Source organism: Notolepis coatsorum (genome assembly GCF_963971535.1).
Source record: "Notolepis coatsorum genome assembly, chromosome: 18".
Classification (NCBI taxonomy): Eukaryota; Metazoa; Chordata; class Actinopteri; order Aulopiformes; family Paralepididae; genus Notolepis; species Notolepis coatsorum.
Window position 1 is genome coordinate 58,583,991 of NC_140182.1, and position 27,707 is coordinate 58,611,697.

Below are 27,707 nucleotides of genomic sequence, written 5' to 3' on the forward strand. Positions count from 1 at the left end.
TACTCATAAATTGTGTTGTGTTCAGTTATGATGCATGATTTTCTATGGTACCCCGTATCAAAACAATAGAGACGTGGGAGTTAAAACATACACTGTTTTTAAAATAGAAATGATTTGTTGAATAAACATAGCATGTTTGCCTTATCACTAGCCTTGTGCACATTCTAAGATATAGAAACCTATTTATGAGGAGCGAGCCTGCCTGCGCGCCCACAGATACATTTACACATCTGAAACAGGCATTGAGTTTAGCTTTCTGTGACTTATAACGTGTACAGTAATGAAAAACAATCACTCAAGCGATATGGGATAGCTGTAATTTACTGCAATGAGAAGATAGTTATGTCATGCATCTACATTAGGACTTCAAAACAATCACTCAAGCGATATGGGATAGCTGTAATTCACTGCAAATGAAAAGATAGTTATGTCATGCATCATCAAGGTTTGTTTCATACTCACCGGAAAAAGCTGTTGTGTTCACGTTGGATCCTCACAGTTCAGTTCAGTTATTGAATAACCATATTAACTTACCCCCTTTTGTGTTTATGTGTATCTTTAATCGAATAGTGGTTCTTGAGGCTGTAGCACGCTACGTGTCGTCAATGCAATGCTCGGCTCGTTTCTCCGGTGGTCTGGGATAATGCAACTTTGGAAACACTCTTTTGCATCTCGCTACAGTAACTCAATACTTTCTAATAGCAGCGCGTATATACACATACAAATAAAACATATACTTTACGTGGATTTCGTATACCCTCTGCCTCGGGCATATTAAACTTTACGTTCGCCCATGGATAGGTTCATATCAAAATCATAAGTTCATGGCGCACATAGTATGACGTCATCGCTCCAAGCGACGTTTACGCATTCCCATTCGCCTCGGAAATAACGCTTTGCAATCCATGCAGTACTCTTCCGCAAGCTCTCAATAGCCTGGAATTCACCTAAACCAGCGCTTTGTAACCGAATGAACGCGCTTGTGCATATGTGAAACGTAAACAAACAGAAACGATAAAACTATAATTCCCTCTGTATAACGTTAACTCGTCGCCCAATGCTCGGCGCGCTTTCAGCCGGTTAACTCAATAAAGCACCGCGGCGGGTTCTAATACTGTGCACATACAAACGAGATTTAAACAGACAAACAAACAATAATACATATAAGTTAACGTGTGTATATACCTGATTGTATTGGATCGCTGTTCGTTTAATCGACCAGCACCATGCTGCGATAAGGCTTGATTACCCTCGATATACATTATACACCGTTATTAACGCATAACGACCGAACCTGACTTCGAAATTTAACAGCGCTATATTGGATTATATATACCGTTTAATCACACTCTCGGTCTCTTCAACCCGCGACTAATGTCCCGTTTAATGTAGTACATGTACTACACCGGGACGTCCCGTAGTCAGCTTCCCGCTATCTGTATGATCAATTGGTTAATTTAATCCGAATACATCGTTTTCAGGAATGGAAGAGGTTGTGAGCTTAGTTTGAGGTTGAAACTATGAATATTATGACGTTACTCTGGTAAATCTAATTATGATTCTATCAGCTTCTCGGTCCTACTTCCCGCCTCTTTGCAGAGGAATCACAGAACGTTTTTAACAGAGTAGCGTTTTCCAAGGATATCAAGTCTAATAAGCCCACGTACCTTCTTGTGTTGCCTATATTTCAGTCTGCATCAGCTAGACTTGGGTTAGCAATCCAACAACCTTTATTGTGTGCTCTAACTTTTGGTTGGCAACAGCTCAAATCCGGGAATAGCACTACAACCCATCCTTTCAGAACATCTGTCCTGATAAGGACCCAGGTACACACGTTTCCCCTGTACGATTCTCAATACAGATCAGATATATTAATGCACATTATTCTTACTCAGCCATGATCTCAATATTTGACAACATTCTGTAACATTCACCTGGCACAGAGAAAAGCGGGAAGGTTTTAATTCCTTGCCATACATTTTTGGTCGACCATCTATTATACTCACTTTTCTCTGTATAGATGAAACAATACAGCACGCCGGTGGGACGCAAAGATTCCGTCACAAGTTCGTAGATGCCAATTGTGGGATATTCGTGGATATCCTGAAGAAGAATGTTCTCAGTCAACCGAGGTTTGGATAATAACAAGGTTTATTAACCAAACAGATAGAAATATATATAGTACATAGAGAGAATGGCTGAGGGCTTCGCCCCAGGTGATCAGCTGAAATGACCCAGGTAAAGAGACCTGGTACGTTGTTGGGAGGAGCCTTATATAGTTAAAAGGGGGGGGAAGGTGGTCCCATTTGATAGGTCAAATGGGGGGGGGGGGGACACACAACATTGGGGAGAAATGGGGGAGGGGGGGGGACACAGGATAGATACAGGGGAGGGGAATGTCTTTACATGAGAGAGTTGGGGAATCATTCTATTATTCCACAGAGTTGAGTAGGTATACTCTCAGTCTCTGCCATGAGAGTAATTCACAGTACAATAAGTGACTAAACTCCAACCCACACATCAGACCAAAAGTGCTATGGTTTGACTGTGAGACTCTAGAGCAGAGAGAGAGCAAACACCTGGACAGGTTCCAAGTGTAAGATAACTGTTTCTAGCCTTTAATCTTTTCTCTCACTCGTCACCTGCTGCTCCGTGACTGGCCTCCGCGTTGTGTCATTTTACTTGGATATCTCATTAGCTGTCTCACACTGTATCAACCCCTGTTAGTACATCTGTAGTCAGAAGAAACAACACTGCAACGTGATCTCTTTCCTGATGTTTATTTTCATAAACATAGCTTCGTACGAGATGTAACCCATTCTGTAATGTCCTTGAACCGTCTTTGAAGGAAAACTAAATTCATTATTCTACACCGTTTCTTCTCTCATTAGTCCAATTGTTCTGAGGCCTCATCATAGCCAACAACCATTCCCTGTTAGCCGAAGCTAGCGATGATGTGGCACTTCCCCTCCCCCACCCAGCGTGGGTGAGGAGGGATCTCAAAGTCTCTGATCAGCGCGTCTGCTCGATTCCACGTTGTGTCTTAATCTAACTTACCCTGGAAGGAACTCACATCTCATAACGTCTCTCCCTAGCAACGGGCCCCGCCCCCTCTTCTCGTTACTACATGACACGCTACCATGGCAACGGCTGGTCACCTTTAACACACTAAACGTCTTCCTCTATCGATGTCGAACTCTCCCCATAGCTCTGACCAAACCTTCCCCCACCAGAGGCCTGTTATCTCCTTGATTGTGATTGGTTTAAATAAATACGAACATGCCAGAGTGTTTTCTCCCCTATAGCAGAATGATAATAGGTTCAGCCAGACCTCTTCAGCGCTGTGCTACGAGTGGAACGTTTGGTTGGCATGGTGGTGTGTGGAACCCAATTGCAGCAGATACACATGGAGAGAATTGACAGGAGGCGGAATGCGTGGTTGGCTCTTTCAAAATAACGTGCACTTAAATTGTGAAACACGGAGCATAATATAAAAAGGAAACACTTAGAAAAAAAGAAAAAAAAAGAGAGACCGTGGTCTCAAAATGAAATAAACACTACTACACAGAGTACTCACGACGGTGACAGCAAACAAAAGTAATGATGATTAGTGAATGACACACAGCTGGGGAGATGACTAAACAGAAAACAACACAAGGTACATATACAAAACATGACCAGACCAAACGCACATAGTCTGGTTAGGGAGACAAAACTAAATTAGACAACGGTGCACAGCACCGACAACAGATGAACACACAACAGATTAGTGATGACAGACAGGACATTAATAAGTAAAAGATAACAAAGATGAATACACTGAACTAGGCCACCTAGTGGTTGAGAGCCATAGTTCAGGTAAGGGATATGTCCATGGACAGATGAGGGTTGTGACGCAGGACCGGGGGGGAAATATCCATGGACAAATGGGGGTTGTGGAGCAGGACCGGGGGGATCGTTACAGTACCCCCCCTTGATGGACGACTCCCAGGCGGCCAAGCAGGCCACCCGGGAACAGGAAGGGTGGGAGGGAGGGATGCAGCACCGGCGGGGAGAGGCTGGGGACTCTGAGAATGGACTCTGTTTTGCCCATGTGTAATGATAGTTTGTTATCGGCGAGCCATATGCAGATTTTGCCTAGTTCCGAGCTGAGGGTTTTTTTCAACCTGTAACTTGTTCTTGTCAGAGACCAGCAGGGATGAGTCGTCCGCAAACAGGAACAAGTTGCAGTCACAAGCTGACGACATGTCATTTGCATAAATTAGGAACAGTAGCGGTCCTAGTATGCTTCCTTGTGGAACACCACAGCTCACTGGGAGGGGGGGGGGGTACCGTTTACCTCCACCATCTGTTCTCTCCCCTCCAGGTAGGATTGTATCCAGCTCACTGATAGACTATCAAAACCAATTGCTTTTAGCTTGTCAATCAGAATGGTGTGATTGACAGTGTCGAAGGCCTTTTGTAGGTCCAGCATGACCATGATGCAGTATTTGCCCGCGTCCACCTCATCCTCATAGACTTGCTATTCTAGGCTAAATCTATGGTCAGTGGTCACAGAGAGAAATGTTCATGGTCACAAACTGTCCCAAGGTCTATGTGGAATATGCCATTGTGCCTACTGCATAACAGTCTAATATCGACTGTAATGAAATTGAAAGGTTATTAAGCCTATAGGACTATACATAATGCCATTAACCTATGCATTTAATTGAATAGCGATTCAGATACCACAGATACAGCCTCGGGCAGCGCTATTATTTAAGAATACGTTGACCATCTGTATACACCCAGCCTCGGGCAGCGCTATTATTTAAGGATATGTTGACTGTATGCAAAAACATTTTTTTTATTAAAATTTAAATTATTAATACTTTTATTTTATTTTATTTTTTTAACCTTTAGGGGGCCTCGCGTTTAAATCTTGCCAGGGCCTCGCATTTCTCCCAGATGGCACTGTCTGTTGTGCATGTTTTTCCATTGGGTTTATCTTATCGGGAGGGGAAACCCTTGTGACTGTGAGCACGGGGAGTACATGCAAACTCCACACAGAAAGGCCCGGGAGATACCCCACGGGTAACGTGGCAACATGGCAACCTGGTCCCCAAGCGGGAATTGAACCCAGGACCTTCTAGCTGTGAGGCGATAGTGTTAACCACTACACCTCCATGTTGACATGATAACACGTTGGAACGGCAAACAAATATGGTGGATTATAGGAATTTACATAGATATTATAGTGAAAGTTTTGTGTCAGAGTGAACAGGTATTCTGCATGATTCCTGTGTACTAAAAGAGAGAGACAGGTGTGGATGATTAACACCAATCAAACTGTGACCCGTTATTTGCACATTTTACCAAGGATGAAATTGTGGCAGGGTGGCAGACACTGCCGTTTTGGTCTCTTGTCGAATTGTTGTAATAAAATATTCTTGTTGGAATTAGAAATTCTGTCATGGGTTGTCAAAACACTAGTGCAGCAGCACCTGTTTCCTCATCACGCTTCCAGACTGTTGTGTCACTCTAGCATCTGCTGACAAGCAGGTCGTAGAATCCATGAAAGAGACTTTCCAATCGAATCAGGCGTCGAAATAACAGTCCAGGTTGGCAGACTGCTAGCCTTCTCCACACCTGTCTGACATCACATATATAATCATCAAATCTGTGTTATTTCTGTGTAACTGTCTGTCCAGTATGTACTGTATGACGACACAGTCCTTCTGATGGTGACTGATGATGAATGCATTTTATATTATTTTTTTATATTTACATTTTCATTTGCTTTTCCGTAAAAAACAAGCACAAGACAAAAACAATATGACAATACAAGGACATGACAGTAGCACACACATGAATGGCTGCTTTTTTATATGACAAACCAGCAGGGGGTGGGAGGGGGAGGGTTAAAGTTAGGGATGCTCGATATTGGCTTTTTTACCGATACCGATATTCCGATATTGTCCAACTCTTAATTTCGATACCGATACCGATACCGATATCAACCGATACCGATATATGCAGGGTTTCCCCCCAAAAAAACTGAATAATTTCAGGTAATTAATAATTTCACTGGATGCATTCAAAAGGCTTTCTAAATGTAAGCATTATCTGTGCAAAATATGATAATTAAAAAAGTAAAAATTAACATTACATATCTCTTGTTGTTGAATTAAACCAACATGCATACTTTTGACAATAAATAAAATAAGAATTGGTTCTTACTTGCTTGCCTGGGTAAATAAAGGTTAAATAAATGTAAAAAAAAAAAAAAAAAAAAAAAATTACCGATACCGATATTTTCCGATATCACATTTTACTGCCGATATCGGCCGATAATATCGGTCGGCCGATAATATCGGACATCCCTAGTTAAAGTGTTACGTTATTTTACACATGTTCCTTTTTAACACTAAGAATGGATTGCGCGGTGGGAATTGCACCCTTAACTGCACAGGGTTTGCACCTGGTTTCTGCTCTGTCTTTGCGAGCTATCCACTACGGACATTGCACGGATGAGATACCAGCGCAGACCAGCCCATTATGTGTGGCTAGCGGAGTGCTGTCACTCTGCACTCCTGACAGCGCTGTTGGCAGTGGCATCAGGAAGTGGAAAAATAAGCCCAAAATGAGGCATAAATCCAATGCACACGGCAGGCGAGCGATGTCTGTAAGTGTGTGTGTGTGTGTGTGTAGGTGTGTGTGTGTGTGTGTGTGTGTGTGTGTGTGTGTGTGTGTGTGTGTGTGTGTGTGTGTGTGTGTGTGTGTGTGTGTGTGTGTGTGTGTGTGTGTGTGTGTGTGTGTGTGTGTGTGTGTGTGTGTGTGTGTGTGTGTGTGTGTGAGAGAGAGAGAGAGAGAGAGAGAGAGAGAGAGAAACAGGTTGTTTCATTCATAACAATGGAAGCGATAAAATTCTGTTGGTCGCCTCGCTTAAAAAGTCGGTCACCTGGCAAAAATCGCCCGCCGTGTGCGTTGGACTATAGACACATAATACTAATTAAGCAAGCTCTATACATTACGAAGTAAACAAAATACAATACGAAATGAACGGAATACTAATGTTGAAAACGTATTTTTCACCATTAGTATTCCGTTCATTTCGTTAGTTTACTTCTGTCAGGATGGAGGTAGGTGAGTTCCAATTGTTGTAGGCAATCACAGAGACAGAGATGGTATACTCTTGAACAGGTTCGACTTTAATAGTAAAGAACACAAAGAGTAATACTAGGATACAATGCCGAGGGGCAAAGGTAAGAGGGAATAAGATAATGGAGCTTAGTGGTGGTCCAGAGCTGGAACCGCCCGCGTTATCTCCGAACGCCTATAGTGAAGACCTGACGAATAACAAGCAGAAGGAAGGAATGTTAAATAGACACCAAATACCAACATTCCACACACACCCCCGTGACAGCCAATCAGAAGCCAACCCCTAAGTGACATCACTAAATGACAGGGAAAACAAGTGACAGTAGTCAGGTAACAGATGACCGAAATGGTGGGTGGTTCCCGACCGTAGTCAGTAACCAGAACGTAACAACTTCGTAATGTTAGAGCTTGCTTAATTTGTATTTTCATGACACATTGCGTCCTGTGTTTTTGTCACTCTCTTTCGTCATTGCATATGTTTGTAATGTCCTATTCCAATTACATTTGTCACATATAATTGTACTATATTTTATTGTGCTTAACTTAGTTCATATTTCATTTTATGATTATAACCTAACCCTGCAGCACCCAAAGAAGTGAAGGAGAGGAGTTATTTTTAATTTAATAATAATAGTAATAATAATAATAACTTCATAATAATAATAATCATGACAATGCATTACTGCTGATCAGCACGCCTATCAGAAATAAATGTTTACTGTATGATAATCTCAGAACCAAACATTTGAAATGACCTGGTTTAGTGCTTAGCCTTATTTCTAATAGTGTTCACTGCCAGACTTGGAGCAAATCACGCCACGTTGCGAAGGCTATCTCGGCCTGTGGCTTTATATTTCTCAAACAAATCATATACTGTTTATAAGATCTATTTTTTAGTGTTCCAACAAAACCTCAATCAACTAAATCCGCCCATAGATTCTGGCTGTACAGGACGAAATGTATAGGATTGATTGAGCTGGCAACCTGTGTCTCCAGATGATTTAAATAATTAAATAAAAAAAGGTGATATTCTCCTTTGAAATATTCTTTCACCGGCACGCCTGGCATTACGATGCCTGCGTCTGGCAACAATTACTGCTGCCATGATCACCTGTGATGCTGGCATGATGCCTCTTTATAGCGCTTAGGGATCTGCGCATACAGTATACCACCATGTCTGGCAGCGATGTCCTTATTGTACTACAGGGAGGAGAGGGAAAGGTGTTGTGAGTCTATGAATTATCTTATTGTATTACAGGAAGGAGAGGGCAAGGTGTTGTGAGTCTATGAATTATCTTATTGTATTACAGGGAGGAGAGCGCAAGATGTTGTGAGTCTATGAATTATCTTATTGTATTACAGGGATGAGAGGGCAAGGTGTTGTGAGTCTATGAATTATCTTATTGTATTACAGGGAGGAGAGGGCAAGATGTTGTGAGTCTATGAATTATCTTATTGTATTACAGGGATGAGAGGGCAAGGTGTTGTGAGTCTATGAATTATCTTATTGTATTACAGGGAGGAGAGGTGTTGTGATCCATGAATGTTCTTATTGTATTACAGGGAGGAGAGGGAAAGGTGTTGTGAGTCCATGAATGTTCTTATTGTACTACAGGGAGGAGAGGGCACGGTGTTGTGAGTCCATGAATGTCCTTATTGTAATAAATAATAATAATAATAATGCAGGACCTGTTCAGAGGTCTTTAATTGGCATGCAATTATCCTCAATGTTTTTAGCAGTTAGCACACACGGTTAGCACACACACACACACACCGGAACACACACGCATGCATTGTCTTTTGTAGGATCGCCGATGCGATTAGTCTCTGCGCTTAACCCATCCCGTCGTCCTTCCCCCCAAGGGCAGCCGGGAGCAGACAGGCGTCGGCGCGGGCCGCGCCCGGGGACCAATCCAAGTGCTCCTGCCCGTCTTCGTCAAGGACGCCACAGTGTTAGCGATCCTTTGTTGTGCATGTTTTTCCATTGGGTTTATCTTATCAGGGGGGAAACCCTTGCGAGCACGGGGAGAACATGCAAACTCCCCACAGAAAGGCCTGGGAGATACCCCACCTGGGTACCTGGCATCATGGAAACTTCTTGCTGTGAGGCGACAGTGTTAACCACTACACCAGAGGGCAAGGTGTTGTGAGTCCAGGAATGTTCTTATTGTATTACAGGGAGGAGAGGTCCAACTGAACAAAACTGACCTAAAGACTGAGACAAGAGGGGGGTATTTATATAAATTGGTCAAACCCAAATAGAGACATGGAGAAGATAAAAAAATGTACAAGTTCAATTACAATGAACTCAATCAGCGCCACGCCAGAGTAAAGTCGGGTTAACTCGCCAACCGTTCAGCGCCAGACCAGAGTAGTCAGGTTTTCATCTGTATTTCTTTTATTCGATATTTCCATTCATTACAGGCACACGGACTCGGGTTAACATGGGGAATCATCCTGAGAATGCCAAAGTGCAATACCGGCCGCATCCACCCAGGTGGCAGTATCGAGCACCCTTTGAAACATTATATCTTGGCCTGTGCATTGATCAAAAGTATCTGGTCGGATTTTTCTTTGTTGCGCAAGGGGAGCGGTTGTCCCGATCGGATTGAGAAGTGTGAAATGCTCCCGGTGCATGATGTGTGGCGGATTATGTTGGCGACACGATCTACACCAATACTGGGACTCGCGATCAGATAATTGGAATATTCTTTTTGGGGTACATCCGAGTGAAGGTAAGGCCTATATGGTATCAATCCTGCTGTGATCCAACCATGACTTCACTTAGATCACAACATTTGTGTGTAACGTTACCCCCCCCCCCCCCCACCCCCACCCTTTCATGCATTCATGATGAAACATAATATCGATAATATAGATCTGATTTCGAAATAGTATCATGTACAGGCGAGAAACGGCAACGTCTTTAGTGAAATGCACGTATTGCTGCATAGCGTCGTTTTCTGGGATTTGACAGGATTACTCTAAAACTATAGTCATATTCACCACGGTATAAAACAGGAATATATGGATGAAAAAAATATTTCTTTAACACATATTGAACGATAGATAGTCGATGTCAAATGGGCCATAGTATTGTATCCATAGCTATAATATAGAATATAGTTATAGCCCTGCAAACACCGCCATTTATTCCTATCTTTAGAGTGTCGGCGTGGTAAGTACAAATGATTATCAACTGCATGGCGTCCATTGAGTTAACTACAGTTTAAATACTCATCAAATACAAAATCACAATAAAGTTGTTGAAGTCAGAGGTTCTATGTAGGATTGTTATTAACTGTCTAACTGTATATATAACTGTTTCCACTAGAGGGCGCTCTAGGCGGAGCTACTCAAGACACCACCAGGTGGCGAGTATAAATAGATATGTCTCCTCCTACTCGACCTCTCTCCCCCACCTACCTCTCACGGAGAGGACTCATGTGTTACTGCTCTTACCATGTGAATAAACAAACCAAGCCAGTTAAAGGCTAAAGATGGAAACCATGCCTCTTGACCACATTATTGTCGCCCTATAGCCGGATTCTGTCAACAAAGTTATTATCTAATAATCATCTGATTTGAGTAATCATATTTAATGGGTCTCCCCCACTCTTCTCAGGGAGTTGGTATCTCCCAACATAAGATCGGTATTTAAGATCGGCCCATTATTGTCTGCTAAGTGCTAACCCTTTGCCAGTCAACCAGGAAGCGTGACCTCACCGGCCGGAGCAGCAAACAAACAAGACAAAAAATTACGACAGAAACAAATCCAAACTACTGACAAATGAGCGATTATGACAAACATGTAAAACTAAGAAGCGTGCACTCAACTTAGAAACATTTAATATCACAATGCAAATAAGTATGGTATATGAAACAATAATGATGTGTGGTGTAATTTGTTGGTTTGTGTATTATGGATGTTAACAATGCAGGAGAAAGTAACATGTGGGGAAGGTTACGGGAGTGTGGGGGGGAAGTGGTGCGGCTGTCATACGTCACAGGCTTAATGCCAAGCAAGCATGCAGCTGGTCCTGGACGCCTGTATTCAAAACCCAAACGGTGCATGCTTCCGCGTTCGCTTTTTGCGCTCTGATTGGCCACTGATGTTTCTGGTCGCACCAATCGTGTGACGGCAAGTTCTTTCCCCGGTTAAGCTTAGGCACTCTTTCGAAGTTGGTTAAGGTTAGAGTTTGTCTTAGAGCATGGCGATAGAACGGTTAGGGTTAGGGTTAGGGTTAGGGCTAGGGACGGGTTAGGGTTTGCTGCTGGTCGAGGCGGAAATGGGCGCATCACGCGATTGGGCGCACATGTCACATCAGATTCGCAAAACGCATGAACCGTTTGGGTTTAGAATAGACGCGTCCTGGACACAGATCTATGCTATGATCATAGGAAGTACATCTGTAACTACATCCCAAAGGGCCTTAACAGCTGTGTGTACAAGGGTATCCCCCTCCCCGCAACTATGCCAGCGTGAGCCTGAGAGGGTTTGATCAATCTTTTCAAGTCTGCATCTTTTGAAGATTTGAAGATGCAGGACCAATGCGTGCGATACACAATTTTCTTTTCAGATGTCATTTTACTTATGACATACGTAGGCAACGAAAGCAGCTGAAATGGCCTACTGTATATAGCCGCAAGCTTCTTCACCACAACAAGTTCAAGGTTTATATATTTGCCAATGTGGATTTCAATCCATTTTAAAGGTGCACTTTTGGGAGAGAACTTTGAAACTTTGAAAAGAAAGTCAATATTTAACTGAATACATAAACGGTACTCAAAGGAAAATTGGCTCCCAGCCTGGGACACTGTTTGAAGCTAGAACAGCTAACCTGCTACTGTATCACTACTGTTGTTGTTTACAAAGGCAGGTCCTCCAATTTCATCAATTTACAAACATATTTAGTAAATCATTATACTACAGTAGATAATGGTTCATCTTTACCAAACATGGTATGAACAGCCACACAAAGTACAAGATATGATCAAAAGAGTCATAGTCAAGTATCACTTGTATGTGTACTAAATTTGTATAAATGCGGCTGAAGAGATATTGTATAAATTAAATATGTATGTATTCAATGAAACTTTAATCAATGTTGTTTGTAGAAGGTAGTGTCATTAAATTTGTTTTACTCTGCGTGTGTGAGTGAATAAATGAGTGAGTGAGTGAACGAGAGTGTGTGTGTGTGAGAGAGAGAGAGAGAGAGAAAGAGAGAGAGGTGAGCTTAATCTCCTGAGACATACATGTAATGATCTCATTACCATTGCAAAGCATTATGTTGTCACAGCGTCATGCTGTGTTAAGAGTCTCTGCTGCTCTTTGCTTTCTAGTCAACATGACTCCCACAAGATGTTACCATGTGCAAACAACTACATTACTATGTATTAATATTATCCTTCAATGTGGACATCCAACTCTCTCTCTCTTTTTCAAGAATTTGGTCTTTTTCTACTGTTGTGCTTGTTAAAGGTCAAATCTGTCCCACTATGTTACCTGTTTATTGCACAATGTTGTCTATTGGATTCTATTATATGTTGTACTACTGTATTGCACATCGTTGCGGGCAAGACCACCCGCATTTCATTGTATACTTGTATGCCGTGACAAATAAAACTCTTGACTTGACTTGATCTGTAATGCTGTCAAACAGCGACCTCTAGGCAAAAGAGCCCCTCTGTGCTTTTGTTTACATTTCTTTGTTTTGGTTTGGAGTATGGGAGGGATTACTATCGCTGGCCATACCTCAAGCTCTAAGGTGTGGCCAGCAATACAAATACCTCCCCTATAGACAGGTTTCTTGTTTATAAACATACGATGTTTGAGCCAATACCCAATACAGCAATACCCTCTGAGTCACGTGACTGAGTTGCCCCCTACCAAATCAGCATGGCTGTGAGTGAGCCTTTCACCTTTTACATATCTAGCTTTGGCATGGATTGATTGTTTAGGTCGCTAGCATGGCTAACAAATGCAAATACTGTTGTCTGCTCCATTGTTCTGACCAGGATTACGTTCCTTTTTGCCTCCTTGATGCACAGCAGTCTGACAGGCCCCGTTTAGACGGAAACGCTAGCAGGTGAATCCGCAAAAATATTTTTGCGGATGTGCCTTTCGTTTATACGGAAACAGCGTTTTTACGGGGTGAAGCCGCAAAAAAGTGAGACTACCTTCCAGGGTGGAATTCCTAGAAACGCAAAAGCTTTGCGATCTCGTCTAAACTATCAAAACGTATATATCTGTTAAAACGATGACGAAAGGGTGTCACGGCTGTGGTCGCGCGTACTGCTTACGTCACAGGTAGCAGGTATGCGCCAGTAGCCGAGACGTAAACAAAGCAAGTATGTCTGACTTATATCAACGGAGATCACCTGAAGGCTACATTGGCAGTACTTTTAACCCTTTCACTGCCACACGAGTCACACGACAGAAGGTTAACCCTTTACTATCACACAACCGGCTGTCGTGTGGCAGTGAAAGGGTTAAATACACAAGAATCTGTCCCGCGGCGTGAGTGGACCCACTGTCTGTGAGTGACTCTGCTTTGGTGCAATCACATTCCCCATCCACAGTCTGCGAATCAGAGGCAGAGTAGGGCGGGTCTTCACAGCACGTCATGTGACATATGCGCCAATCGTGTGACAGTGGGGCTCCGTCGTCTCGAGTCGTTACAGCGTCGTCTGCACGCAGAATTCCATCCCAAAACGCTTGTCTAAACGTAAAATTAAAAGTGAAACCGCAAGATGACTTTTGCGGTTTCTGTTCACAAAACGCTCGTCTAAACGGGGCCGAGTCTGACGTGGGTGAGAAACCTATCTATACCCACTCAAATCCCACCCACACATTGAACCAAAACAAAGAAATGTAAACAAAGCACAATACCAAGAGGGGCTCTTTTGCCTAGAGGTCGCTGTTTGACGGCATTACAGAGTCTACCTTTAAGTCTGCTAAATGCCTTACATGTAAATGTCTCTCTCTTCATACATACGGCTATAGGGAGGTGTAGTCTGACATCACTTTGGACTGCCCGCACGGTCCACCCGTTTAGGGATTTATCATTGGGAAAATGTATTATCGGCTATTGTAATAATTCTGCCTCGTGAACATTGGCAAGCTTTCCATTTTTGCACAAAATGAGTTCCCTTTTATCACTAACATTATTGTTTAAGCATTTTTGGTTGAAATAAAATTCAACGTAATTATTTTACGATTAATTGCTAATTGTTTCATGTTGAGCTATATATTGTGGATGAATACACACAGAAAGTTACACCATGCTTTATTTGTTTTAAACAAGACGATTTACAAATGTGTCCATTGGAAATACATTGCAATTTCAGGGGTGGACCGGCCGGAAACAACAATGACGTAACCACTACACCTCCCTATAGAAACCTGACAACATCTTCGTCGTGAAGGGAATCGGAAAACACATCATCATCACTTTCCTCCTATTCCTCCATTTCCGTTATGTGAAAATAACTTTTCTACACTTATAGATTTCTACGCTCTCTCTCTCTCTCTCTCTCTCTCTCTCTCTCTCTCTCTCTCTCTCTCAGACGCGTGATGCTCTGGGGAGGTTTGTGAAGAAAGCCATCGTGCACTATAGAGATGATCTGGATCTTCAGAACCTGATGGACTACATTCAGAGAGAGGTGCTGTAGTCCATTCTACTTAGCTAGGATTCAGCTCCTGCATCCAAACAAATTCTAAGCACAGTCCTGCTGGGGGGAGATATCATTGTGTGCTTTTCCTTAACCCGCCGTATTATACAAGGCAAAGAGCTGATGGCAGGTCTCTACCATAATGTCAACGCATCACACCAAGAACACATCAGCCAATGGCAATATGTCAGAAGCTCTGGTGTATATATTTATGTTATGTTAAAGGGATAGTTTGCATTTTTGGAACGTGCCCTGTTCCCTACTAAACCACGCTGTTCCTCATGCTAGCTCTGGCTAGTTAGACAAAAACCAATGTTCCCGCCAGTACAGACTGACTGAAGATAGCTGAAACGTTACGTTGTGTGCGCTGTGGAGTAGATTTCAGTTATGTTCAGTCAGCTTGTACAGACTGGAGCTTGACCCCATGAACTTTGGTTTGTGTGTTGTTTTGTTTCTGACTAGCCAGAGGTAGAATGGAGTGTGAGTGCTAACCAGAGTGCAAGGTAACAGTAGTGTATAAAGTGCATCAGCAATATACAGTGTGATTAAATCTAAACAAGTGATTAAATGGAATATATATAATGACTCTACTGAGTAATATGCTAGTCTGATGTATGTACAGTATTATACACACTAATAAGAGTAGGTATGGGATATACAGATATATATAGTATGTATAATATATACAGTGTGTATATAAGCAGGAATATATATATGATTTAAGAGGGACATTGTGTGTGTTTGCACTCTTAAATGCATGTGTATTTCTGTTTGTGGGGTAACTCTCTGGAACGGATTGGATGACAAAATTAAACTGAGCAAAAACGTCATACACTTCAAAATTAATTATAAAAGTGATTCTAGAAAGGTACAGTAAAGGATGGAGGTTGTAACTCAAATTTTTGGAGATGTTGAAATTATTGACTTGTCTTGTTTTCGTTTGTTGCAGTTTTTGTTCAGATCTAATCAGCAGATACCGTTTGCTTTCTAAAGATACTGGATGGACTGTAGACTATTGAATTTAAAATAACCATTATTTATTAACACTAATTATTATATATTAACTTGATCGATCAACGTGATTTAGTTGGAAGAAAATTAAACACTGTGTTAAGTGTAACACTTCCCCCGGTCCTGTGGGACCAGCCGGCAACCCTCCGCCCGGTTCGGTTGGTCCAGGACTCAGACATGCACAACCCCCCATCAATACCCTTCACAACACAACATTGGCAACCGGTGGGCTGAGCCAGATGTGGCAGATCTGGCATCAGCTCACACACCTAATTAACATTATCATCTGCCATTTATGTTTGTTATGTTCATTGTCTATGTTGTCATTGTTGTTTCCATTGTGTTAGATTTGTGTTCCCCTGTCTGTGTTTTGTAAAGGTGTTTTAGTCTGTTGGTCTCAGTTTGTTCTATTGTTATTGTTTACCCCTTGTGCTCTATGTTCTGTGCTCTGTGTTCTGTTAGTTTTGTCTACCACACCTGTGTCCTGTTTGTAATTACCTTTTGTCTCTAATTAGTGTTTGTATATCAAGTGTCTGGACCAGCAGAGACTTGCTGGTGGAGGAGGGATGGACCCGGTCGCTCGGAGAGAGAGAGAGAGAGAGAGAGAAAGCGGAGTCGAAGCGGGGCGGGTGGGGTTTGGGAATTGGGAGGAAGTATGTCGCGGATGGACGAGAGGGTGCTGGCGCGGAGTTTGGAAGTTGATGACAGAAAGTTATGCGGAGATGTGGAGGCGGCACCGGCGTTGAGGGTGGGATCCCGTTGTCGTGCTGTGTTTTCGGGGGACGGCAAGAGGTACCCGGGGGTTGTTTCCTGGATCGAAGGAAAAAAGTGCCGGGTCGAGTTTGACTGCTATAACGGTGACGAGGAGGTTGTTGATCTGTGATGAACTGCTTTCGACGTCGGGAGCTGGGGAGGGTAGTGAGAGCGAGGGAGGAGTCGATAGGGACGGGGACGGTCGTGACAGGGGAAGGGAGTCAGATGGTGACAGTATGGAGGGGGGTGAGAGCGGGGGAGAAGGGTGGAGTAAGGTGGAGAAGAGGAGCAGGGACAGTGGGAAGGGGATAAAGAGGAAGAAGGGTAGGGGAGATAGCTCGAGTGGGTCAGAAGGTGAGGGTAGAGGAAATGATAGTGCAGAAGTGATTCATATAGTGGTTTGGTTTGAGGGGGAGGGGGGAGTGAGGAAATTAGGGATGTTCGAGTTGCCCAAACTTGTTGTTGAGCAATTAGGTGAGGTAAAGTATGCGAGAGTTTTTGGGGATGGGAATCTGGCCGTAGGGTGTGGTAGTGTAGGGCAGGTGGAGATGGCTAGGAAGATGAGGAGCATTGGTGGAGTGGGTATAAGTGAGGTAGTGAGAGTAGGGGAGAAGAGGGAGGGGGGATGTAAGGGGGTGATAGCTGGGGTACCGGTCGAGGTTAGCGTAGAGCAGCTGGTGGAAGAATTAGGGAAGGACGGGCGTAATGGCATAGTTAAGAGTGCAGAAAGGATGAAGAGGGGAGCAGATAGGATAGAGACGGAGACGGTAGTGATTAAGTTTGAGGGTAAGGTTGTTCCTAGTGTGGTGTTTGTAGGGTATAGGATGTTTAGGGTTAGGGAATTTGTTCAGAGTCCTCTTAGGTGTTATAGGTGTCAGGAGTTTGGCCATATAGCTTTTTCATGTAAGAAGGGACAGAGGTGTGCTAGGTGTGGCGGGGAGCATGACTATGGGAAGTGTGGAGAGGGAGTGAAGCTGAAGTGTTGTAGTTGTGGGGGGGAGCATAGTGTAGCGTTTAGGGGGTGTGAGGTGATGAAGAGGGAGGTAGTGGTTCAGAGTGTTAGAAGGGAGGGTAAGTTATCGTATGCGGAGGCGGCTAGGAGGGTAGGACAGGGAAGTCAAGATAGGGTGCAGGGGTGTGGAGAAGGGCGTGTGGCAGAAAGGGTAGGGCAGGAGGATAGAGAGAGGGTGTGGGAGGAGAAATTGAGTATTGTGGCCTTCGTGGCAGGGGTGGTTAATGTTGCGGCAGAGATTGAGGGTAGAAATGATAGAGTAAGGATGATTGTTAGGATAGCGGTTCAACATTTGGGTATGGTAGGTCTGACATGGGAGGAGGTGGATAGGGAATTGAAGTTGGGGGCTGAGGGTGACCAAGGACTCCACAGTCAGCCAGAAGGGGGCAAGGAGTGTCAAGGAGTGTCTCAAGGAGGGGGGCTCAATTAGGTAGTAGCAGCATTAGCTGCACTCCATGGAGGTGAGGGTTGGGAGTTAGTTAGAAGTTGAATTATACGTGATTCAGAGAGTGGGGTATATAGTGTGATGTAGATGGACAGGGATGGTGAACGGTGTGGTTGTAGGTAATTGTTTTGTAGGTTAGGTAGTTAGAGTAGGGGTTAGAGAAGGGAGAATGGAAGACTGGCCCGATTTCCGGGTCGGTAGGTGGCGGTAAATGCCCCAATTATGGTGGCCGTCCGCCATAAAACACCAAAAAGAAGAAGAAGAAGAAGAAGAAGAAGAAGAAGAAGAAGAAGAAGAAGAAGAAGAAGAAGAAGAAGAAGAAGAAGAAGAAGAAGAAGAAGAAGAAGAAGAAGAAGAAGAAGAAGAAGAAGAAGAAGAAGAAGAAGAAGAGACTTGCTGGTTCATTGTCTAAATGTTACCTGTGTTTGTCAGTCGTGTATCCTGTTCTGTGAGTAAACACTGTTATCGTCACCACGTCGTCTCTTCGTATTCACTCTGCTACCTGGGTTCACCATGCCGAGTAAGCGCACTCGTAACAGTTAAGGGTACAATGGGTATGACCTGATAAGCATATTGCTTCTTGCTACTTTATACCATAATATATATATACCATATACATACAGTATATACCATACAGTATATACATAATAATCATGATTATTATGATTATATTATTACAGTATAGGGCAGTTGTATAGTGGTTTTGTGATGTTATGGTGTGTTAGCGTCAGGGAGGGCTTTCCACATGGTGTAACACTTTATAATTTACAGTTCAACCTCGAGAAAACAACCTTGCTGTCCCTCGTAAACATAGATTCACAATTATAGTCATAAAAACATGAATTAAAGTGTTTACTTTTTCTCCCTATTAATTAATCAGGCTCTAGACTCTCTAGAGTGTGTACAGAGCAATTTGTCAACTGCTGAGTGTAGTGTTTAATTTTTTTTTAAATGTTCAATGACGCAGAGTTTACATGATGGCATCAACAAATCCAAACAATGCAAAAAAGACTAATAAACAGTTAAAAAGAAAGTTATACAATCAATCAAGCAAAACAATTACAGGTCGACGGTAGACAGCCATTGATCAAAAATCAAAAAATTTCCAAGAGAGACAAGGGAACTACATTTTAGTTCAAGTTGCAAGCGATTCCATGAGTCCATCAGGTTTTGTGTCTCACCAGACCAATAGAAGACAGTGAAGGTGAGTGCTGCAGTGAAGTGCTGGAGGTCTCAGTAGATGCTTCCAGGGGCGTCGTTCTGGTATGGCAAGGTATACCTTGGCAAATATATATATATATATATTTTTTTTTTTTACAATTTATGTTTTAGAATTCGAATGTCAACATTATGAACGAAGCTTCGAACTATTCGGTACAGCCCTAGCATGTTTTGATATTGTCAATTATCTCACTTTTACTAGGTGACTTTTACTGTGACTAACTGAAATATGCCAAAAAAAAGGAAAATGGACATTTAATCAAAGGGCAGCAGAGACAAGTGATACAGGGACACAGGTAAGGCCTTACAATGGCTTAGTGATTATAACAGTGCAGTTCAGCATTCAGTAACCCATACTTTTTGTGAATGTGTTTTTGATACTACATTCTGTTGACCCCACACCTCAAAACTGTACCTAAGGAAAATTGGCTCAATTGCAAGAAAAGTAATAGACAGTTATGATATTACATTCTGCATAATTCGTATGCAAAATATTGTGGTTCGCTGCTTTAGTCTGTTGACACATTTCTATACTAAAAATGCTTGTGTAGTCCTGTGTCATACCTAAATGTCATATAACTGAATTGTATAGAAACAACTCACCAAAAGTGACTATTGCACAACTGATTTGACAAAAAAAAAAAATCCCCCCCCCCCCCCCCCCTCCCTCCTCGCCATACCTTGCCTTTTACTGAAACCTCGCCACTGGATGCTTCAGAACTTGACACATTGTGGCTTTAATGGCTTACAGTTCTGGACATGCTTTGTTAATAAATGGTTTAATAATAAAGGATGACGTTCCAGAAGTAAGAGAAATGTGTTCATGATGTAATTACAGCATTTTTGACCAAATAAGTGGTCTACATGTTAAAATAATAACTCTACATTCCGATCATTGATATAGTTTGGTCTCTCAGTTCCTCCAGTCTGCAGTAAACAGAACATAAATTATCTGGTCTCCCTTTCCTACTTCATCCATTCAGGAGAGGGAATTTCAGACTGCAAAAATGGTCTGACAAAAATAAGAAATAAAAACTAGTTTTAAGCAAATGTGTCCTTGAAACAAGTAAACAAATCTACTACTAATCTAGTGCAATAAGCCAATTTGGCGTGGCAAGAGTTCTTGAAATAAAGAAACATATCTGGGGTTCCCTCTCCTGATTGGATAAAGTGGGAAGGGATACCAGAAAATATATTTTCTGTTTACTGCAGAGCTTTAAGTTAAAGTGTTTATTTACCATCAATTCGTGCCTTTACCTAACATTAGTTTAATACACCCTTATTGTATGAAAGCCTCCTACTACAAACCCTGTGCTCTGTGGCTCCCATCATGCACTGTTTCTCCCACCATCTGTACATTCTGTCTGTCTGTGTCTGTCTGTCTGTCTGTCTGTCTGTCTGTCTGTCTGTCTGTCTGTCTGTCTGTCTGTCTGTCTGTCTGTCTGTCTGTCTGTCTGTCTGTCTGTCTGTCTGTCTGTCTGTCTGTCTGTCTGTCTGTCTGTCTGTCTGTCTGTCTGTCTGTCTGTCTGTCTGCCTGCCTGCCTGTCTGTCTGTCTGTCTGTCTGTCTGTCTGTCTGTCTGTCTGTCTGTCTGTCTGTCTGTCTGTCTGTCTGTCTGTCTGTCTGTCTGTCTGTCTGTCTGTCTGTCTGTCTGTCCCTCTGTCTGTCTACTGTATATAGATCTATCCATTTAAATTGATCTCTCTCTCTCTCCCTCCCTCTCTCAGTTCAAGTGCTGTGGGTGGAACAACTACACGGACTGGTCGTGGAACCTTTACTTTAATTGTACGCGAGGAAACCCCAGCACGGAGCGATGTGCTGTCCCTTACTCCTGCTGCACCCCTGTGCCCGGAGAGGTGGGTTCCTTCCTGTAGAGTGTAGAGAGCTTGAGGACATAACTGTAGAGAGCTGGAGGACATAACAGTCACGCAGACAGCATGAGATGAAATGAGGAGAGGAGAGGAGAGGAGAGAGGAGGAGAGAGGAGGAGAGGAAAGGAGGAGAGGAGAAGAGAGGAGAAGAGAAGAGAGGAGAGGAGAGGGAAAAAAAGAGAATAGATTTGATTAGATGAGATTAAATAGGACTAGATTAGATAGGATACAATTTGATGAGAAAGTATAATATGAAAATATTCGATGAGATGAGATGGAACGAGATGAGATTGAACAGAACTAGAATGTCACTCAGAGAGATGCCTAAACAAGTGCTGTTCTACCCCATCTGTGTAACCACAGTAGCCCAGTGCTGAGCTCAAACAAACTGCGACAGACTAACCCCAGACTTCTGCAGCCAAGTGTCAGCAGTATTTTGTCGCCGGTGGTTTCGGGGGTGCGAGCATTCACAGCTCTGCACGCGTGGACAGTTGGAACATTGGGTACAACTAGAGGAGGGATCAGAGCTTGCTATAATTACCTGTCCTGGAGTTTCATATGAGGAGAGAGCCAGGAGAGGAAACAATAGAGGATAACTAGGTACTGTATTTTGTCCCTCAGTGGCATCTTCTCCTGTAGTTTATTACAATGACACATGCAGAGAGTTGTGAAGGGGGTATTGCAATCGCTTGTCTGTCTGTCTGTCTGCATCTCTATCATCTTGGTGACCCTGTGACCTTTCCTCTAGCGCCACCATTTGGACTCATGGCCTGGGTCTGTCGAGGCTGGCAATATGGACAACTACTTGTTTCTGTCATTTACCCAGTAAAATGTTGCCTGTGAAAGTGACAGCAAAATGGGGAGATTGTTAGCCCATGGCTGAGGTCTGCACCCTACTGAGTGCATTCTTCTAATGTGCTGTCAGAACAGTTTTGTGTTTGCAGGTTAAGTATTTAATGTTCGCTATTGCCCATTTGGCCACTGTCATCGTGTTATCAAACTCACATTAGTTGATACATCTAGAGGTTTATGCACAAAAACAATTCTTTCTTTTAGCGAATATCTTAGTTACAAGAAGATTGGGTTAGTTAAGCAGTGTTTTTTTGTGTTTATAGGTAGAAAGTATTTACAATGTTCGCTATTTGGCCAAACTAGATGGCTGCTCTGGGTAGAAATCACTTTCGCACTACACATTTCTACAGGCCCCACTGGCAGTCAGTCTCTGGGGGAGGAATCCTAACCAGAAGAGTGTTTTGTTTTACTTGCTTTATTAAAGCAAATGCAAATACTTTAGGATGATTTAAGAGACCAGTCACAGCTGTGGAAGTAGAATGGGATGTAGTGACTTATCACGTGCACCGCTATGGTTCATAACCCATAACCCATCCAAAACAAGCCATGTGCAGGCGCGGACGGCAGCACCCGCAGGCTCTGTAGGTATTGTTGAGCAGTGGCGGACTCAGGCTGTTTGAAGGGCAGGGGCGAAAAGAAAAAAAGGGCACCTACTGCACAACATAGCAAAAAGCATCAGTGAGGAAAAAGATATGATGCGTCATGTATGGTGAGATAGTCTTCATCCTTGATTAAGATCAACATTAGAATAACATAGACAATCCAGATTATAACGCACCTCTATCAAGTTCAAGTTCAAGTTCAAGTTCTTTAATAGTTGTCATACAGAAGTACAGAATACTTTCATACAAAATGCTTCTTACTGTTACGCTCCAGAGACTGTGCTAGACAAGATAGTATCAAATAACATAATAACATAATATAGCATGAATTTAGAAGAAGAAAATGAGGTCACAGTTGTTCGGTATAGACATATGTACAATGTTCTGAGTTACCATATAATATACAATACACAACTATGCAGTGTACTAATGTACAGTACTATCTAGTGCAAAGCAGAAATGGGATGAGGTACAATTTTAGGTACAATTTACAGTAAGGTGTACGAGTTGTAGTGCAATCCTTCATCCATAAATATAAAGTGTGGGGAGTGGGTGCTACAGTGTGTTTGTTTAAAGTGGGTGTGTGCTATAAAGTGTGTGTAGTGGGTGCTACAGTGTGTTTGTTTAAAGTGAGTGTGTGCGTGTGGATGTGTGTGCTATGTGTGTTTGGTGGTTGTTGTTGTGTAGTGTTCATTCATTGTTCGTTTAGCAGCCTGATGGCCTGGGGATAGAAGCTACTTCTGAGTCTTTCTGTGCTCGCCTTGAGACTCCTGTATCGCTTGCCTGACGGCAGCAGTTGATATGATAAAAACACACAGGGAACAATACACCTTTCAAATGTTTATTTCGCCTCATTGTCATGGTGTTTGAAAAGTAGATTTATCATGGTGTTTGAAAAGTAGATTATGGTGTTTGAAGGCCTAAACCATTGCTGCAGTGGTACATTTCTCAATGCTAAAGATATCAGTGAGGAATATAAATATTTGGGAAACAGCATTTTAATATGGTCTGGGTTGAAAAATAGTGAACCTATTCTTTAAAAGCTATTTACAACATATATTTTACAGGATATAAAACAGATTAACAGTTAAAGTTAATTTGAGTGCCGTTGAGCTTCTTCCTTTCTCTCTCCTAACTCTCCTTCTCTCCTCATGTCCTCCCCTTCTCTCCTCCTGTACTCCCCTTCTCTCCTATTGTACTCCCCTTCTCTCCTCCTGTACTCCCCTTCTCTCCTCTCCTTCTCTCCTCGTGTCCTCTCCTCTCCTTCTCTCATCCTGTCCTCTCATTCTCTCTTCTAAGTTATTTGTTGTTGTGTCATCTCTCTCCCTATCATCATTTTCATCCTCGCTTTCTTTAGCATCTCCATGACCGTCTTCATCATCATTTCTCTCCATAGCATCATCTGCAGTCTCTTTCCTCAACTTCTTCATCATTTCTCTCCATAGAATCATCTGCATTTTCTCTTTCCTCCACTTCTTCATCATTTCTCTCCATAGAATCATCTGCATTTTCTCTTTCCTCCACTTCTTCACCATCTCTCTTTCTGATATCATTATTTCCCTCTTGAATATCTCCACCTTCATTGTCTGTACTGTCTTTATCTAAGGTGGAGCAAATAATATTAGTTTTATAATAGTAATATAATTGTACTGTATATATAATATTCATACTGTAGCCTACAATGTTATAATTGGATTATAAAATACTTAATAATAATATGTCATATAGCACTACCACCACTAGCCGTCTTGCCTTGATTGGAATAAAAAGGGTCTATGGTTGGTCAATTAAAATGTTTAAGACACATTTTTCTGTCCAAAATAAGCATTATTGACCATGTTAGCACCAGATTCTCAGTTATAATCCAAACTATGGCTCTGTGAGACAAGCTTGTACATGTATCTAGTAGTGAGGACTTACAAATACATACCTGTATCCTTATCTCCTCCCTTACTATTGTTGCTTTGGACCCAATTTTTCCAAAGAGAAGCTGCCTCTCGCAGCATTTTTCAGCTACTTTTTAATATTCTTCCGATTTCTTTCTCTCCTTGGCATTCTGTTATCATAGAATATAGGCCAATGCTAAACCCACTTTTATCCTCTTATCAGGTGGGGGCCCACATGTGGGCCCTCTTGAGGACGATTTGCTCACCTGCACTTTGGCGACCTCTAGTGGCTTGGTTGTGCATATTTTTTAATACAATATATATATATATCGAATTAAAGCCCCATTAGTTGCCTATCGATAGCCCTTTCAGGTGACAAAATCCATTCAGCGGTTCTCGAGTTACATGCCGATATGTGAGGCTTACGCGAAGTACACGGTATTGCGCAAATACTACTCCCGACTCTTGGGGCTCTAGTTCCGTCAATCATTTGGCGATCTCGAAAATTATTGGACAGGGTTGTATCCAATGAGTGTGGCTTTCCAATGATACCCGACCCGGGGATGTACGAATCAGGGATCTAGGTGAAAGGTCACGAGCGAAAACAGGAAGAGAAAAACCGCAGAATTAGTTGACGTCTATGAGAAAACTGAGCTTTTCTTTTGTACACAGTTTATCAAAATCACTCCTAATCACTCATTTCTGAACGGATCTTTATGATCTACATAAGACTTCAGGCTATGGATCTTGGGTGTTTTTTAAGCCTCCAGCCATTCTGGGGAAATACTACTTCTGGACTACTACAGAAATTTTTTAGTAACAAGTTTATCTACAACTCAAGTTCAGACCTATGTTACTCTATTTCATTAGCACTAAAGGTGAGTCCTTATTGTATCAGAAACTCCAGAATGTCATCTTTCAAAAGAGACCAGGCTCATGCATGTGGTATAAGTATAAAGTATAGTATTTTGGTTTGCAAAAAAAGTATGCAGTCCTAAAAAACGAAAACTAAAATGGCCAATTTGGGGGTTTACTACCACTCTTAAATTAGCTTTAAAAAGCAATTCACACTGAACTTTAAAGTGCTGGGTATATTTCGTGCAAATAATCCTAAAATAATTTGTACACTTTATTTCTAAATTGAGAACACAGGTTAGCATAGAATCAGCTAAGCAAGGTACCTGTTTAGTTAGCTAGCTACAGTAGTAATACAGCTAGCCTAGGCTAAAACATACTGCCATCAATAAAAGCACTTGCAGTGTACAAAGATTGAGTTTGTTTTACCAATTATGCATTACTAAATACTATAGTGTATTTAGTAATGCATAATTGGTCAAAAACAAACTCAATCTTTGCTACTTCAAAGATAACTTGATGTATTACCTACCTCACACACAGCAATAGGATGCAGGGTTACAGCTCAGACTGCATTAAGCCCTCTGGCATCTGAACATTCAAGGGATGTGTCTAAAACTGAACATTTAAATGGATGGAATATTGTAGTGACGGGGCTGCTCAGAGTTGTAGCTAACACTTTTGCATGACATTATTTAACCGTCTGGGTCAAGTTTAGACCATTGGAAGGGCACCAATGGGCACGTCCTCTCATTTTCGCCACTCAAAATGCCATTTTAGCATGATATTTTCAGCTGTGGGGGACTGGGGGCACATAGTCAAGTTTAACCATTGGAAGGGCACCAATGGGCACGTCCTCTCGCTTTTGCTACTCAAAAGGGCACTTAGCGTGATATTTTCAACTGTGGGGGCACATAATCAAGTTTAACTATTGGAAGGGCACCAATGGGCACGTCCTCTCGCTTTTGCTACTCAATAGGGCACTTTAGGTTTAGCGTGATGTTTTCAACTGTGGGGGCACATGGTCAAGTTTAGACCATTGGAGGGGCACATCCTCTAGTTTTTTCACTCAAAAGGGAACTTTTGCGTGATGTTTTTTAACTGTGGGGGCACATGGTCAAATTTAGACCATTGGAAGGGCACCAATGGGCTTGTCCTCTCATTTTCGACACTCAAAAGGGCATTTTAGCGCAATATTTACAACTGTGGGGGCACATGGTCAAGTTTAACCATTGGAGGGGCACCAATAGGGCACGTCCTCTCGCTTTTGACACTCAAAAGGGCACTTTAGCCCGATGTTTTCAACTGTGGGGGCACATGGTCAAGTTTAGACCATTGGAAGGGCACCAATGGGCACGTCCTCTAGTTTTCGCCACTCAAAAGGGCACTTTAGCGCAATCTTTTCAACTGTGGGTGGGGGCACATGGTCACGTTTAACCATTAGAGGGGCACCAATAAGGCACATCCTCTAATTATTTCCACTCAAAAGGGCACTTTTGCATGACATTATTTAACCCTGGGGCACAAAAGCACTCAAAAGGGCACTTTTGCGTGATGTTTTTCAACTGTGGGGGCCCATGGTCAAGTTTAGACCATTGGAAGAGCACCAATGAGGTACACCCTCTTATTTTTCGCCACTCAAAAGGGCACTTTAGCGTGCGTTTTTCAACCGTGGGGGCACCAGGGGGGGCGATCACCCCCCTGCCCCCCCCCCCCCCCCCCCCCCCCTGAGTCTGCCAGTGTTGTTGAGGATGCTGGAGGATATAATAAATAATTTGCTTGGTCAGATAGCTGGTTGTTACAATTTATTAGACAAATAGGATAATTGGCTTAGAGGGGACCCAGTGGACCCCTGGCCGAGTGGGTCCCGTAACGAGTACCTAGAATCACAGAATACGTCGATATTTATACCTGACAGGAAGGGTGGGGCCATGTGATGATGATGATGAAGACTTTATTTCAGACTCAAGGTCCATATTACACATATACAAAACAACAACAAGAATACAATAACAAAATAAACAAGGCCAACAACATAGATTAAAATACATTAAAATACATAAAGGCATCGTTTCCAATGTTTCCACAAATCAGAGGAGTACCTTGTATCACTTCGTTTTACATCACTAATGGCACCTATTATCTTGTTTTTTTACTCTAATAAATTACACATACATTTAAACATCAGGTTCCTCAGCAGAGCATGGAAGGTGGGTACATTTGTAGTCACAAACAAATGGCTTGCACTAGTCCGTCTTGGGAGCTTAAGGAGGATCCTAAATGCATCATTATTATGCTACCTGCATTTTTTTTTTTTTTGCTGTGCTATAATTATTGTATTATATAATCCCCATGTGACCAGGTGGGAAGGAGGATGTGATTAGAT

The 27,707-nt window shown here is 42.4% G+C and overlaps 1 protein-coding gene across 1 annotated transcript in view; it reads left to right on the forward strand.

Moving 5' to 3' along the window:
- tspan33b (tetraspanin 33b) overlaps positions 1–27,707 on the forward strand; it is a gene marked incomplete at both ends in the record, with an annotated part of 106,841 nt that overhangs the window by 70,654 nt on the left and 8,480 nt on the right. The window contains 2 exons of the mRNA XM_084335216.1: positions 14,710–14,805; positions 20,983–21,111. Coding sequence (XP_084191342.1) covers positions 14,710–14,805; positions 20,983–21,111 — 225 coding nt within the window. The remainder of the gene's footprint in view (positions 1–14,709; positions 14,806–20,982; positions 21,112–27,707) is intronic.